The following is a 16820-nucleotide window of genomic DNA, read 5'->3' on the forward strand; positions in this document are numbered from 1 at the left end:
GTTTGAAACCTAGCTTATTTCCTGTCTGCTATTTATTGTACAGGAAATAAGCGAGGGTACATTTAGAATGTTTATGTTGTCAAATGGAAACGGTCTATAACTTAAAGGAACACTCCGCCCATTTTCAACCAGCTTTGTATCATTAGAACATCAGTAGTATATCAGAAAACTGTAAACTGTTTTGAAGTCTGTCATTTAATTTGACAGTTATTGAGTGTTAAAGTGTGGACCAGTGACATCACTGGTCCACACTAACTCAAATTAATAACTCATTAACTCAAATCAACTCTCAATAACTGTCAAACTAGATGAATGACTTCAAAATCGTTTACAGTTTGAGAGTTGACTTGAGTTAATGAGTTATTAATTTGAGTTAACTCAATAACTGTCAAATTAAATGACAGACTTCAAAACCATTTACAGTTTTCTGATATACTACTTATGTTCTAATGATACAAAGCTGGTTGAAAATGGGCGGAGTGTTCCTTTAAGGTAAGTGCTCACAGAGGCAAATGGCTTGAATGTCAGGGGAGAGGGTTGAGTGCAGTCAGCAGGAGCACATCAGTATCCCTCATCTTCCTCCATAGGTCTAATGCAGACAGACATGTGACCACAGGCCTGTCGTTTGCTTTAGTGGCGGACGAGGTAGTCTCTGATCTTGAAGCTGACCACGCCCAGCAGCAGCAGGGCAGGAAGGAAGGAGTAAAGGAGGACAAAGTCTTGTGTGTATCGGGTCAGCGCGCCGGGGTAGCCCTGTTCGATGATGTGACTGCCCTGGGTGACCACACACGCCCCTGGCAATGGTTTGGGGTTATCTGCAACAGCAACACATACCAGAGAGGAGGAGTTTGATAATTGCCAACAAAATAAAGGTAACACCAATAAATCTATTTGTTGATATGATTGTATGTATGTGTGTGCTCATTTTGCTCTGTCCTCACCCACTCTTTTGCATCTTTCACCTGGTGGTGAAGACAACTTACTGCATGTGAAGTTGAGTCCATGGAACTCTGTGACGATGAGCAGCTCACAGCTGTACTTCTGGAAGGTCAAGTAGCTGATCCACTGGAAGATGGTTGGCATCTGCTGGGTACTTCTGTAGAGAGACAGAGAGGGGAGGTGTGTTATTGGTAGTGTATGGACAGAACAACAACCTTCAACCTTTAACACCTTCACCTGAGCTCAAATGTCCAAATCGCTACACAGGCTTTGAATATTGTTTATTGTAGATGCATTTAAACGTACATATGATAAAAATAAATAAAAACAAAAACGCATTTGGTATCTCACCTTAGGAAGCCGGAGCCCATCAAGATACCAGCAATATTGAGCAGAGCCACTCCACTGTTGACCATGTTGGGGTCTTGGACCACTCCGAGCAGCACCACAGTCAGCAGTTCACCTGATCAGAAACGACACAAAACCACCACAGGATAAACTTCTTAAAGGATGGAGACAGGTTAGATCTAAGACGCTGATATACTGATGTTTGAGAAACATTTGACTAGAATCCATCCCTGTCAAAGTTTTGGTAGCAAAAGCATGTCTGGGTTTAGAGGCACTATATCATGGAGATATACAAAGTAACAAGTTCCTTATTGTGTAATATTATGGATAAAATTAAGATAAGATTTTCTTAATTGTCATTGTACAGGACAAGTACAACAAAATGTATCCTCTGGATTTGACCCATCCTACACAACACTAGCAGCAGTCAGTGTCCACTCCAGGGACCAACTTCCTTTTTTGATGGTGCCTTGGGTACTTGCTAGGGAGCCCCCCCCCCCCTCCCCCTTATTCTTGTTTCAGCAGCTCACCTACAAGATGAGGTACCAGGACCACAGCAGAGAAACACAGGAAGCGTATGCTGTCCGGATGCATCCCCACCGTCCTGACGGGGGCCAGGGAGGGAGCCAAAGATCCAGAGAAGAGACAACGGAACAGTGAGTGAGCCAACACACAGGTGGAGAGGGGAGGGGCCAACACACAGGTGGAGAGGGGAGGGGCCAACACACAGGTGGAGAGGGGAGGGGCCAAAACACAGGTGGAGAGGGGAGGTACAGTGAGTGAGCCAACACACAGGTGGAGAGGGGAGGGGCCAACACAGGTGGAAATGGGAGGTACAGTGAGTGAGCCAACACACAGGTGGAGAGGGGAGGGGCCAAGTAGAGAAAATGTGAGCCATTAGTTCAGTGAGGGCAGCTGAATATGCAGATGAACCACACTCACAAACATGACACTAGGGCTGCAACTAATGATCATTTTTATTATCAATTAATCTGTAGATTATTTTCTTGACTAATCGATTAGTTGTTCAGTCTATAGAATGTCACAAAATGGTGAAAAATGTCAATCACGTTTTCCACAAAACCCAATATGACATCCTCAAATGAGCAACAGCAACAGTCCCAAAGATAATCAGTTTACTGTCATAGAAGACTAGAGAAGCCAGAAAATATTTACATTTAATAAGCTGGAATGCGATCATTTTAGGATTTGTTTCTTAAAAAATTGTCAAAACGATTAAGCGATTAATTAACTAATCGTTACAGCTCTAATATGAGCCCTCACGACAAATGCGCGCGCGCACACACACACACACACACACACACACACACACACACACGCACACACACACTCAGACACACACACGTCTGTCTACCCACCAGTAAATGAAGGAGGCGAAGATGAAGACACTAATGATGCTGAAGGGCAGGATGTGGAAGATGTAAGCCAGGAACATTTGCCATTTACTGTACAGACCATCCTGACTCTCCTGATCACTGATGGCACGCAACGCCGGGACTACACACACACGCGCACACACACACACACACACACACACACACACACACACACACACACACACACACACACACACACACACACATGCACACACACGCACACACGCACACACACACACACACACGCACACACACACACGACTAGTAAGACATTGTGAATGGGAGAGAGGACGAGAGTTGGAAATAGATTTGGAAAGTACTGCTGCATATGAAAAAGAAAATCAAAAAATCAAAGGCAAAAATAAGAGATGATAGTCAGAGAAGCCTATCACATATGATGCTGCAAAACAGGATCACATTGGGATGGCAAAGAGTAGAAAACACATAAATTGTGTAAAGTAATATTTAGTGAGTAGAATTGTACTCGATTGGGAAGCCAGCTCATTGTCATATCTCATTCCCCCCCCCCATAAGATTCAGGTTGGTATAATAGCCCCCGTCCTTATCTGTGGATGTTTGGGTGCTTATGGAGTGTTGTAACTGCTTTTCAACTCTAGTGTAAATTCCACTTAGCCCAGTGCTTTATCACAAGCCTCATGCTCACTATCTACTGCTGCTGTGATAGCCAGAGCTATCTTAGCTTTAAAGCTAGCCCTAAAGCACAAGGAAGGCAGTAAAGTAGGTGAAAATGCCACCCGGTTACTTGGCTGTAGATAGGCAAAGCAGGAAATCTCTCTCTCTCTCATAAATAGAGAGAGAGAGAGAGAGAGTATAGGTTTGTAGGTGAAAGGGAGCTTGGGTTCATTGAACTCTAAACGGAGTCAACATCAGTCATCGACGATGTAACGTTACTCAGATATGATGTAACTATACTGGAATATGGCAACTCGTATACTATAAACATGTTTGATGGAATGCCACACAGCTGAACATCTGATTTGTGTTTCTCCTTTAGCCTTTGGCTGTGATCTGTGCTGTTATAAAGTAGTACAGTACTGTATAAAGCAGAGAGACTCTTCAGAGACCATGACCTGGGTTTGGAGGCTAGTGCTCAGCTGTCAATGTTACCATTTCCATCAGTTGGGCTTATTCACTAAAAGGTGAATGGTCTTAGCAGCGTACACAAGTAAGTTCATATCTGAATGCTGAAATTAAGCAATGCTCCTCTATGAAGGTATTAGGGTTGTCAAAAGTATCCAAAGTATCGATAAAAGTCAATACTAAAAATTTGAAACGGATACAATACTCATTTGCAACAGGTATCGATAGTATCGATAAGTATCAATACTAAAAGTTTGAAACGGATACAATACTCATTTGCAACTGAAAAATCAAACATACCACTGATTTCTCCCTCCCTGTCATTGGTGGGTATCTTTTGCTTAAACAAGTTCAAAGTACTCTGATAGGCTGATGACTAGAGCAGGGGTAATCTGCTGTGTTATGATAGGCTGATGACTAGAGCAGGTGTGATCTGCTGTGTTCTGATAGGCTGATGACTAGAGCAGGTGTAATCTGCTGTGTAAGGTCAAAGTTTTTAATGAGTTTTATCAGGCCGAGATGATGGAGAAGCGTGCATCTGTCCGTCCATCTGTCTTTGTTTATTTGTTATGCCTCTTGATGTGTTGTCATCCCGCCGCGTGGTATCGAAAATGGTATCGAGTATCGATATTTTCCTGGGTATCGGTATTGAAGTAGAAATTCTAGTATTGTAACATCCCTAGAAGGTATCACTTTGAAGTTACATTTATGAAGGTCTCACTTATAAGTGACATTGATGGAAAAGACTCACAGAGAGCCACAGCGTTCAGCATGCCAGTGTAGGGCGAGGCACCGACACACTGATAGATGATGCCGATGCGGTCCTGCACCGCCCCCTTGGTGACATCATCGTCTAGACGCATGACGAAGAAGGCGACAAAGAGACCGTAGATCAGGTTCTGGGACAGGCGCATCAGAACACCCATCCTGTCTCTGGACAGGTTCCGTACCGTCCGCCTGCACACAGAATACACGCACGCACACACGCACGCACGCACGCACATACACACACACACACACACACACACACACACACACACACACACACACACACACACACACACACACACACAGGCAACAGTCAACCCTGCTAACAGGCTTTTCAGATGGAAACAAGCTGTATAACAGAATCGGAAGAAGAAAAAGAAAGGAGTGGGGAAAAATGGTTGAATACTGAGCCATAGACTATTGTAGAGCTGCCTAATGTCCCGCCATAACCACCATTATAATATATGAACCATAAGCAGGTATGCTAATGAGGTCATTTATTAATGCATTATCTTGGAGTTATAGTAATTTAATGAAAAGCAGTTTTTAATCTCGGAGTGACCTGTGATGTACTGTAAGTATGACGTTTCTGCCATGTGTTGTGTAATAGAGTTATTATGTTCACAAGAGTGAGTCTATACACAGACTAGTCTCTCAAGACAGAAACGTTACGTCTGTACTTCGGCAGGTCTCAGAATTGGTCAAACAATGAGGCAGGATATACCCGGTCAAAATAAGGCGGGTATCCAATTACCTGCCTCGGTTATGTTTCTGAGTGTCGTGATTGGTTGAATACCATCAAACTTCCTTCCAGTCTGAAACATTGTTTTTGTTTTGTGTGGAAGATGATAACTTCCACAGACTGAAATACAGACTGCCTCTGGAGCATTCAAAGATTGTGGAAGAGAGAGAGTGACTTGAGAGACTATACATATAGACAGTGCCAGGATATAAAAATGGCTGACTGGGTCAGCACTGACCTGAGCAGAACTCCCAGTTTGGCTGCCCCGCTGGGCGACTCTTTGCTCTTGAAGGGGATGGCTGGTTTGTCGGAACGCTGCAGGCTCTGCTCCATTTTACCCAGCATGCTCTGGGACATGGCAGAGCCCTGATAGGATGAGGTGATGTCATGCATGCGACTGAATGTGGCCGCCTCCCTCTCACTGCTGCGTGTGTCCACCGAAGTGAAGTCAACTGTCAATCATACCAACAACTGTCAGCAGGGAGAACCGTGAACCCCGTTTTTGCTCACTAATTGTAGGTGTCAGCTAATTGACCTTTCATAAGTCCCGCCCCTTTTTCGGAAATCGGCGCCACGCTGGATGCAGGATAGATGCAGCCAGGGTAGATACAGGATAGATGCAGGGTAGATACAGGACAGATGCAGGGTAGATGCAGGACAGATGCAGGGTAGATACAGGACAGATGCAGGGTAGATACAGGACAGATGCAGGGTAGATACAGGACAGATGCAGGGTAGATACAGGACAGATGCAGGGTAGATACAGGACAGATGCAGGGTAGATACAGGACAGATGCAGGGTAGATACAGGACAGATGCAGGGTAGATACAGGACAGATGCAGGGTAGATACAGGACAGATGCAGGGTAGATACAGGACAGATGCAGGGTAGATACAGGACAGATGCAGGATAGATACAGGACAGATGCAGGGTAGATACAGGACAGATGCAGGATAGATGCAGGACAGATGCAGGATAGATACAGGATAGATACAGGACAGATGCAGGATAGATGCAGGACAGATGCAGGGTAGATACAGGACAGATGCAGGGTAGATACAGGACAGATGCAGGGTAGATACAGGATAGATACAGGACAGATGCAGGATAGATGCAGGACAGATGCAGGATAGATACAGGATAGATACAGGACAGATGCAGGATAGATGCAGGACAGATGCAGGGTAGATACAGGACAGATGCAGGGTAGATACAGGACAGATGCAGGGTAGATACAGGGTAGATACAGGACAGATGCAGGATAGATGCAGGACAGATGCAGGATAGATGCAGGACAGATGCAGGGTAGATACAGGACAGATGCAGGGTAGATACAGGGTAGATACAGGACAGATGCAGGGTAGATACAGGACAGATGCAGGGTAGATACAGGACAGATGCAGGGTAGATACAGGACAGATGCAGGGTAGATACAGGACAGATGCAGGGTAGATACAGGACAGATGCAGGGTAGATACAGGACAGATGCAGGGTAGATACAGGACAGATGCAGGATAGATGCAGGACAGATGCAGGATAGATACAGGATAGATACAGGACAGATGCAGGATAGATGCAGGACAGATGCAGGATAGATACAGGATAGATGCAGGATAGATACAGGATAGATGCAGGACAGATGCAGGATAGATGCAGGACAGATGCAGGGTAGATACAGGACAGATGCACGGTAGATACAGGACAGATGCACGGTAGATGCAGGGTAGATACAGGATAGATGCAGGATATATACAGGGTAACCCTTGACAATACATCGCATAACACATACAGTACCATAGATGTCAAAGGGGTTGCAGTACTCTGGACACTCGTATCCACACTGGCTGAAGAAGTCCACCATCTCCCCTGGCTGCCCACAGAACACCAGCTCTCCACAGCTCATTATGGCTATCCTACTGAACACCTGGTAGACGGACACCCACACCCACACACAGTTTAATTTGATCAACCAATAGCTATAAGTTACTGCAACACATGATCTTCTGTCTTTGTAACACATTTAGTTTTAGGTTTAATGCCACCAATTATTGGCCAATAGCCATAAACGGGACCACGAGACACTAGCTTTGAATGTACACACTACAGTTACAGTATGTCACTTTTAAATGCGGTTTGATTCCGTTGTTGACTCTTTCTGCTGCCCTCTCTCACGCACCCTGAAGAGCTCGGAGCGTGGTTGGTGGATGGTTACTATGACGATGCGGTCCCTCCTGGCCAGCTCCGCCAGCAGCACCACAATCTGATTGGCGGTCATGCTGTCCAGCCCCGTGGTCGGCTCGTCCAGTAGGATCACCCCTGCAACGATGACATCACGATGACATCATCATGCTCAGGCAGGTTAGTCACACATCAGAAAATATTGAGAACACAGGGTGGACACCACAAAGTTTTTCTTTTTTTGCTTTAAACTTTTAAAAGGTTTAATGTACTTTTATTAAGTGGCACAGGCAGGCCTCTCAGCGGGGCCAACTTAACTTGTTAAGATAAGTGAGTTCTTTTTTTTTGTTAATTACTCTAATTAGGACAATTAAAAGATTGCCTCTTTGCATTATGAAAGTAGAGTGGAATTAGCAGATGCTTTAATTGTGAGATTAATTCATTTCCTGGTTGATTGGAGAGGCAGCAAATGGGAACTCCTCATTACTGTGTGTGTGTGTGTGTGTGTGTGTGTGTGTGTGTGTGTGTGTGTGTGTGTGTGTGTGTGTGTGGCCAGTCTAATCCTGAATGAGGACGGAGACCCTTCAACCTCCCTGGGGGACCAAAGAACTGATAAACTACACCTGGGTTGTGCACGCATGCGCACGCACACGCACACACACAGATGAGGGGGGGGGGGTCTCTGCTTATCCCTGGGTGGTGTTGATAACCCTGCCTTTCATTACCCTTCTCCATCTCTCCTCCCCTCATCTCTTTTCTCCTCTGTCCATTCCTGATTCCATTCTTACTCCGTAGTTCCCTTTGTTTTCTACCCGTGTGGACTTTTAAAACTCTTTGGGGAGACATTCAGACATAGTCAACTTTTTCCTGGATGTCACAGACATTGTCAGTCTTACCTGTCCTGTTGCTTTCATATTTCTTCCTACAGTATATCGACCAAATATTTCTGAATGCAATAGTCTGAATGTGCAAAACACTAGGGACATCTTTTTGATATTGAGTGGCATTCATTTGATACCAACAACATATAACTCACTGGGGTCCTGAAGTAGCTGCATGGCGATGGAGACCCTCCTCCTCTCCCCCCCAGAGATCCCAGGGAACACACGACCTCCAATGACACTGCGGGCCACGTGAGTGAGACTCAGCTCCGCCATCACCGCCGACACCTGCACACGAGTCAAGACAGAAACGACTAGGAGCAGGTCATCACCGCCGACACCTGCACACGAGTCAAGACAGAAACGACTAGGAGCAGGTCATCACCGCCGACACCTGCACACGAGTCAAGAAAGAAACGACTAGGAGCAGGTCATCACCGCCGACACCTGCACACGAGTCAAGACAGAAACGACTAGGAACAGGTCATCACCGCCGACACCTGCACACGAGTCAAGACAGAAAGGACTAGGAACAGGTGAGCTGGCAAGGGGGCGGGGCTCCTACACTCAGATCTCTTACTTGAAAGCACTAAGTTGGTACAGTAGCTAGTTTTACTCGGTGCACATGGTCATTAAATAGAAGTCCAAAATGTGATAACAATACACCTACAGTATATCTAGGTAATAGGGAAGTCATAAACTATCATTGCTGAGTTTGCAAATCAGCGACATGCGTAATAAATGCACAAGGCTAAAAATGTCAGACTTGTTTTGGAAAGCTTGTAATGTGCACTCATCCTAGTGATCCAAAGTGTGTATGAAGCAGTTGAAGGGTCTAGTCTTGATCTACAGACAGAGAGGTTTATCAGAACCCATCGTGTCACTCAGGGTCACACCTTCTTCTTGATGGCTTGGGCTGAGTGTCTCCTCAGGGCCAGCTGGGCCGTGTAGGTCAGAGTCTCCTCCACCGTCAGATAGCTCAACAAGTTATCACTCTGAGAGAGAAGAGGCACACAAATACAAAAGGCATGGTTTAATCTCATGGGTCTTTCATACTCTCTCTCTTCACACCAGTGCTGTCAACACAACGCAGGTTACATGAGTATGTCAACCCCCCCCCCCCCCCCCCCCCCCCACTGTAACACCCCCCCCCCCACACACACACACACACACACTGTAACATCTCCCCCCCACACACGCCCACTGTAACACCCCCCCCCCCCCACACACACACACACACACACTGTACCATCTCCCCCCCACACACAACCACTGTAACCCCCCCCCCACACACACACTGTAACATCTCCCCCCACCCCACACACACACACACACACTGTATCATCTCCCCCCCACACACACCCACTGTAACATCCCCCCCACCCACACACACCCACTGTAACATCTCCCCCTCACACCCCCCCCCCACACACACACACACTTGTAACACCCCCCCCCCCCACACACACACACTGTAACATCTCCCCCCCCACACACACACACACACACACCCCCACTGTAACATCTCCCTCCCACACACACACACACTTGTAACATCCCTCCCCCCCCCACACACACACACACTGTAACACCCCCCCCCCCCACACACACACACACACACACACTGTAACATCTCCCCCCTCCACACACACACACACACACACACACACACACCCCCACTGTAACATCTCCCCCCCCCCAACACACACACACACACACACACTTGTAACATCTCCCCCCCCACACACACACACACACACACTGTAACATCCCCCCCCAACACACACACACACACACACACACACACACACACACTTGTAACATCTCCCCCCCCCCCACACACACACACACACCCACTGTAACATCTCCCCCCCCAACACACACACACACACTTGTAACATCTCCCCCCCCCCCCCACACACACACACACCCACTGTAACATCTCCCTCCCAAACACACACACACTTGTAACATCTCCCCGCCCCCCCCCCACACACACACTGTAACATCCCCCCCCCCCCCCCCACACACACACCCCCACGGTAACATCTCCCTCCCACACACACACACACATTTGTTTGAACCCGCTGAACCTGCTGCCTGCCTCAATTAACACGTGGCGCCTCAATATCCCACTTCTCCTTAGTCTCTCCTCCGAATGACTTTAATATCAGCTGCTCATATCACCTCCTCATCTGCAGCTTAGCGAGGGAAGTTAATGACAAGGCTTATAGAGAGCAGAGAGAGAGATGGAGGGGAGGGGGGGCTGGCTTTAGAGAGCACAGAGAGAGATGGAGGGGAGGGGAGGGGGGGCTGGCTTAGAGAGCAGAGAGAGAGATGGAGGGGAGGGGGGGCTGGTTTAGAGAGCAGAGAGAGAGAGGGAGGGAGGGGAGGGGGGGGTGCTATCAGCTAGAAAGGAGAGGTGATTTGAAAGGAAACAGGGCAGGTTTAAATCCAGTGTTTTTAATTCAGGCTTTGGATACACTTGAGCACCTCTCATTGAGAGATTAAGTATATGAGGAGGCTATCAAGGGTCTCCAGTTAATTTCATACAGTGGCCGGGGCAACCTTTTCCCTACTTTTTGCAAAGTGTGTGTGTGTGTGTGTGTGTGTGTGTGTGTGTGTGTGTGTGTGTGTGTGTGTGTGTGTGTGTGTGTGTGTGTGTGTGTGTGTGTGTGTGTGTGTGTGTGTGTGTGTGTGCGTGCGTGCGTGCGTGCGTGCATATGTATGTGTGCGTATGTGTGTGTGTGTGTGTGTGCGTGCGTGTGCGTGTGTATGTGTGTGTGTGCGCCACGCACATATGCGCTCAAGGTCAAGGTTTCATATTTATGGCGGCTAATATCACCTCAAGTAACCTTCGTTACAGACACACTCTGGCTGTGTGTCTGCAGTGCAGCCACTCACATGTTACAGGTCAAAGATTAACCTGGTGTCAAGATAATGTGTGATGGGAACACGTGCCAAGGAACAAAGTGGTTGTATGTGATTTGTTGCATACTAGTGTCAAACCTCTGTTCAATCTCTCTGTTCCCAATATATTATTGAACCCATTGATACCTGATGCAGCATTTGTGTGTGTATCCCTTTAAGACGCGGTTCGTGGTCTTAAAGGGATACACACACAAATGAGGGATATACACGCAAATGCTGCATCAGGTGTCAATGGGTTAACCGTGTGACTGTGAAACCGTATTATTGCCAGTGAGGTGACCAGAGAGGGGCTTTATCTTTACAATCTGCTGCACTTTTTATTCCAGCCTGGATGAGACATTGAAATCTGCTGGAGTCTCACCATCTTCTGCTGGAGTCTCACCATCTTCGCAAAGTCACAGCTAGTCTCTACATGCAAAGTTGTCTTTTGTTTTTCATAGTCTTGTCCACAGGCAAGTGCTGATGGTCCTCAGTGGTTCTCAAACTTTTTCCACCTCAAAGACCCCTAAACTGACACAAATCTGACACGATAAGATTTTGTCCCAGCTGTCCCCCATCTGATAAGATTTCTTTGCTTTTAGATGTTTTGCTACAGAAAATGTATGAAAGCCATGACCAAAATAGTCACACCTCCTGTCATTGTGTTACTTCCAAATGGAAATAGTGAAATTAAACTATCCCTCTTTTTGTTGGGGACCCCTGGAACCCCCTCAAGGAGCCCACTTTGAGAACCACTGCTTTACATGATGGAACCCCCTCAAGGACTCCACTTTGAGAACCACTGCTTTACATGATGGAACCCCCTTAAGAACCCCACTTTGAGAACCACTGCTTTACATGATGGAACCCCCTCAAGGACTCCACTTTGAGAACCACTGCTTTACATGATGGAACCCCCTCAAGGACTCCACTTTGAGAACCACTGCTTTACATGATGGAACCCCCTCAAGGAGCCCACTTTGAGAACCACTGCTTTACATGATGGAACCCCCTTAAGAACCCCACTTTGAGAACCACTGCTTTACATGATGGGCCGATGGAAGAGATCAGCCAAACAAAATGCAGTGGAAGCAGTGTGAACTGCACCTCATTTTGTCCCCTTGACAATAGCAATTTAATTGTAAGATAATGGTTTGTCAAGAGTGCAATGTTTTGGAATCCATAAGTAATTTTCCAGGCCTCAACATAGAAGTGATTTTGGAGTGAGCACATTGAGGCCATACTGAAGCCATACATCATTGATTGTGTGTGTGTGTGTGTGTGTGTGTGTGTGTGTGTGTGTGTGTGTGTGTGTGTGTGTGTCACCTGCAGCACGTAGGAGAAGCAGTCCTGAAACTCTTCCCTCTTCAGTTTCCTGCCGTTCATGAAGACCTCTCCCAGCAGCGTGCCAGACTTTCCAATCCTCCCTGAGATGGCGTCCAGCAGCGTGGTCTTCCCCGAACCTTTAACGCACGCACACAAACAGTAACACAACAATCAATCAATGAACTAACAGAATCATAGGCTATGACAATTGAATCATTCAGATAAGGAACTATATGAGAGCAATTTACAGTCAATCATTATCATTGATTGCACATTCATAAAAATGATTTTTTTAGGGGGGCATGGTGGTGCAGTGGTAAGCGCTGTCGCCTCACAGCTAGAAGGTCGTGGGTTCGATTCCCACCTGGGACACTGTGAGCACTGAAGGAATGCGTGCCCGTCCGCATGTCCTCGAGTGCCCACCGCCCGGGTGGGGTCGTCAAAAGGGCATTTCTGTGTGGAGTTTGCATGTTCTCCCCGTGCCCCCTGGGGGTTTCCCTCATATAGGGACCCCACACTAAAAACATGCAATATCCTGGTTGCTGATGTGGTGCCTCCTCTGGTCGTTAGGGGCGCCTGTTCGGAGGGAGGGGAACTCGTTGGAATAGCGTGATCCTCCCACGTGCTATGTCCTACCATTGAAGCTTCCTCTGTCAGGTGAAAAGAAGCGGCTGGCTAACTGCCCATGTCTCGGAGGAAGCATGGAGCCAGTTTCGGCTCTCCCCAGATCGGCAGAGGGTGGAGCAGCAACCAGGATAAATAAATTAAAATTAGCACTAATGGGGGATAAAAATGGGCTAAAAAAATCAGGAAAAAAAAAGAAAAGATTTTGATTGCTTGCAACCTTTTGTTCTGTGGGTGCCAACCTGAATTGCCCAGTATGCCCATGATCTGCCCACTGTCCACGTGGAAGGAGATGTCGTTGAGGATTTGACGGGTCCATCGCTTCCTGTAGGAGGGTAAGTCCCACCATGGACCCACACGCTCACTGGACCACACACGCACACACGCACACACACACGCACGCACGCACACGCGCGCGCGCACACACACACACACACGCGCACACACACACACACGCACAACACAAGACAAGTTATCATGAGCATCCTGAGGATAGAATAGAATTCTCAGAATAGAATCATTACAGTATACTGAGCATTGATACTGAGCATCACTGCAATTCGAAATAGAACTGCTATGATATGCAAATTGTGTCAGTCGGATCAGAACCCAAACCCTGATCCACCCACATCCCCCCAGCCACTATCCCTACAGACCCCATGAATCCAGACTCTCTACGACCTTCTTATCCCTAGCCTCATATCAATAGACCACAATAGATGCCACTATACAGTGCAGTGAATGGCAGTGCAGTGCAGTGTAGAACATCTTACCTGACTGTGTAGGAGAGCTTACCTGACTGTGTAGAACATCTTACCTGACTGTGTAGGACATCTTACCTGACTGTGTAGAACATCTTACCTGACTGTGTAGGAGAGCTTACCTGACTGTGTAGAACATCTTACCTGACTGTGTAGGACATCTCACCTAACTGTGTAGAACATCTTCATCAACCTTTATTTAAAGGTTGATGAAGATCAACCTTACTTGACTTACCTGACTGTGTAGAACATCTTACCTGACTGTGTAGAACATCTTACCTGACTGTGTAGAACATCTTACCTGACTGTGTAGAACATCTTACCTGACTGTGTAGGAGAGCTTACCTCTTACCTGACTGTGTAGGAGATCTTGTTGACACTGAGGCAGCAGGACGGCTCCTCTCCAGCGTCCCTCCACACGTCCTTCTTCACCTCCGAGACAAACTTGAAGGACTCTCTGACCCTGGTCCCGTTCTCCGGCCCCACGGCCCGCATCGAGTAACATCCGTTCATGTCTCCACCGACCTGCTCATCCAAACGGCAAGTATGTGAATGGGTGGACAGGTGTGTGTGTGTGTGTGTGTGTATCCGTGTGTTTGTATAAGGTCCGTCTCGGGTCAAGCCAAATTCTGAGTCCGTTCGCTCATATCCACACCACCCATATAGAGTGTGTAGCTCTAAATATGGACCGGTATGCAGGTACAATCCCTCTGCCGTCAGCCCAAACTCTGCTTCTCTGTGCCCATTCTAAGCTCAGTTCAGCAGTAGTGGTGTTTCTCAGGAACCATAAACACACAGTGCGTTATCTCAGAGAACTTTGATCTGCAGTTGCATGAAGAAGAAAAAAACACACACTGTTAGACTACCTGTCTGTTAGTCTCTCGTCAGTCCTCGCATAGTCCGCTACAACCCGAGAAGGATATGACTTGACAGCAGAGAAAGGACTGAGGATCTGACATGACATGTGCTCGGACGCTCGGGTTATGAGAGCAGAGACCTGCGAGTGGAGACCAGAGGAGTTCTTCAGCTGGACTGGAGTCCAACGGCCAGACGCGGAGAAGAAGAGGAAAACAGTGGAAAGACGAGAGGGAGAAGAAAGGCAGAGGGCTACAGCGAGGACGAGATAGACGCACAGCAGAGGACGAAAAAGGGAGGCGTTGACCTCTTGACCCCGCAAACCTCAACCAGCAACTTGCATCAACATGGGCACAGAGATAGACCCTGGCCTCGATCACACCAACAGCTCCTCGCAGAAGGTCAGTCCATGACATGGGATCATGTCAACATCAGGACAAAAATAGCATGTTACCATTTACTGCGTACAACAACAGTTGCCGTATCTTTTGAAGGCATTCTATTTAGCTGGTGACTTATTTGTGGGGTTAGGTTGTCCAGTGAATAATATACGGTACTTTGTTGAATTTAAATGGCTTTCTTCTGTGGATCCCTTCCACCCTCTGAGGTGACTACAGTATGTGCTCCTACAAGTCCACAAGATGCTGCATTATTGCAGCAAAATACGGCCTGCGGGCCGCCCCGTGTGGCCTGCGATGGAATTGCAATTTTTTATTTTTTATTTTTTTACAGTGCACCTGAACGCAACATGCAACAGTCCAAATGTTCATGTCATTCTGGCCAATACTCCACTTCTGTTATAACATTTCAGTCTGGAATATGGAATATCTTTCAATAATCTTTATGACTAAAAGGCTAAAAGTAATCTCATGTGTAAGAAATGACTGTTCTACAGTCATTTCCTGCGGCCCTGGGGCAAAATGCGGCCTCAGGGCCGGACTCAAAGAGAAACGACCCCCAAAAACTCAATAAACGGCAGAATTATGTTAATAAATCTCATCTGCTACAGCCATTGGATTTGTATCACTATTATATCAGGAGATTAACAAGAAACTTACTTTTTTATTTATTTATTTAATTGAGGTTCATTTAATTGGTGCTCGTTAGATGGCCAAGTGACGGCGATTGTTTCAGTCTCACCCCAGCTGGCACACAACGTCATTAGACGTTGATCTTTGGTTGGATGGAGGTCGTGACGTCCGTGACCATAATCCAATGTCAGTCCAACGTCTAATGTCAACGTCAGGTTGACGGTTAATACTGACGACATCTGACGTTGATATTATGTTGGTTTTAAGTTGTGTTTTTAAATAACCAAAATCCAACGTCTGGTAAACGTTGTAATATTAACATCCACCCAACGTTAAATTCTAACATCATCAGACGTTGATATTTAGTCGATTTTAAGTTGTGTTATAAAGTAACTAAAATCCAACGTCTTCTAAACATCCCAATATTAACGTCATTATAACGTAAAATCCCAACATCATTAGACGTTGAGATTATGTTGATTTTAAGTTGTGTTATAAAGTACCTAAAATCCAACGTCTTCTAAACATCCCAATATTAACGTCAATATAACGTAAAATCCCAACATCATTAGACGTTGATATTATGTTGGTTTCAAGTTGTGTTTTTAAATAACCAAAATCCAACGTCTGTTAAACGTTGTAATATTAACATCCACACAACGTCAAATTCTAACATCATCAGACATTGATATTTAGTCGATTTTAAGTTATGTTATAAAGTAACTAAAATCCAACGTCTTCTAAACATCCCAATATTAACGTCATTATAACGTAAAATCCCAACATCATTAGACGTTGATAATATGTTGGTTTTAAGTTGTGTTTTTAAATAACAAAAATCTAACGTCTGTTAAACGTTGTAATATTAACGTCCCCACAACGTTAAATTCTAACATCATCAGACGTGGATATTTAGTCGATTTTTAGTTATGTTATAAAGTAACTAAAATCCAACGTC

At 46.2% G+C, this 16820-nt stretch overlaps 2 protein-coding genes across 2 annotated transcripts in view; one reads left to right on the top strand and one right to left on the bottom strand.

Annotated features, from left to right (window-relative positions):
• Positions 1–630: 630 nt before the first annotated feature.
• On the bottom strand, positions 631–14489 carry abcg5 (ATP-binding cassette, sub-family G (WHITE), member 5; the record flags this gene model as incomplete). The annotated part of the gene is made up of 14 exons (XM_083657962.1): positions 631–815; positions 984–1096; positions 1291–1402; positions 1818–1891; positions 2667–2805; positions 4537–4742; positions 5534–5747; positions 7091–7220; positions 7473–7612; positions 8511–8643; positions 9252–9350; positions 12592–12728; positions 13458–13579; positions 14329–14489. The coding sequence occupies 14 exons, from the start codon at positions 14487–14489 to the stop codon at positions 631–633; spliced, it is 1965 nt and encodes a 654-aa protein (XP_083514088.1).
• Positions 14490–15178: 689 nt separating this feature from the next.
• The window catches only part of abcg8 (ATP-binding cassette, sub-family G (WHITE), member 8), a gene marked incomplete at both ends in the record, with an annotated part of 46142 nt that continues 44500 nt past the window's right edge, over positions 15179–16820 (top strand). The window contains one exon of the mRNA XM_083658561.1: positions 15179–15232. Coding sequence (XP_083514687.1) covers positions 15179–15232 — 54 coding nt within the window. The remainder of the gene's footprint in view (positions 15233–16820) is intronic.

Source organism: Poromitra crassiceps (assembly GCF_964638095.1).
Source record: "Poromitra crassiceps genome assembly, chromosome: 22".
NCBI classification, from domain to species: Eukaryota; Metazoa; Chordata; class Actinopteri; order Beryciformes; family Melamphaidae; genus Poromitra; species Poromitra crassiceps.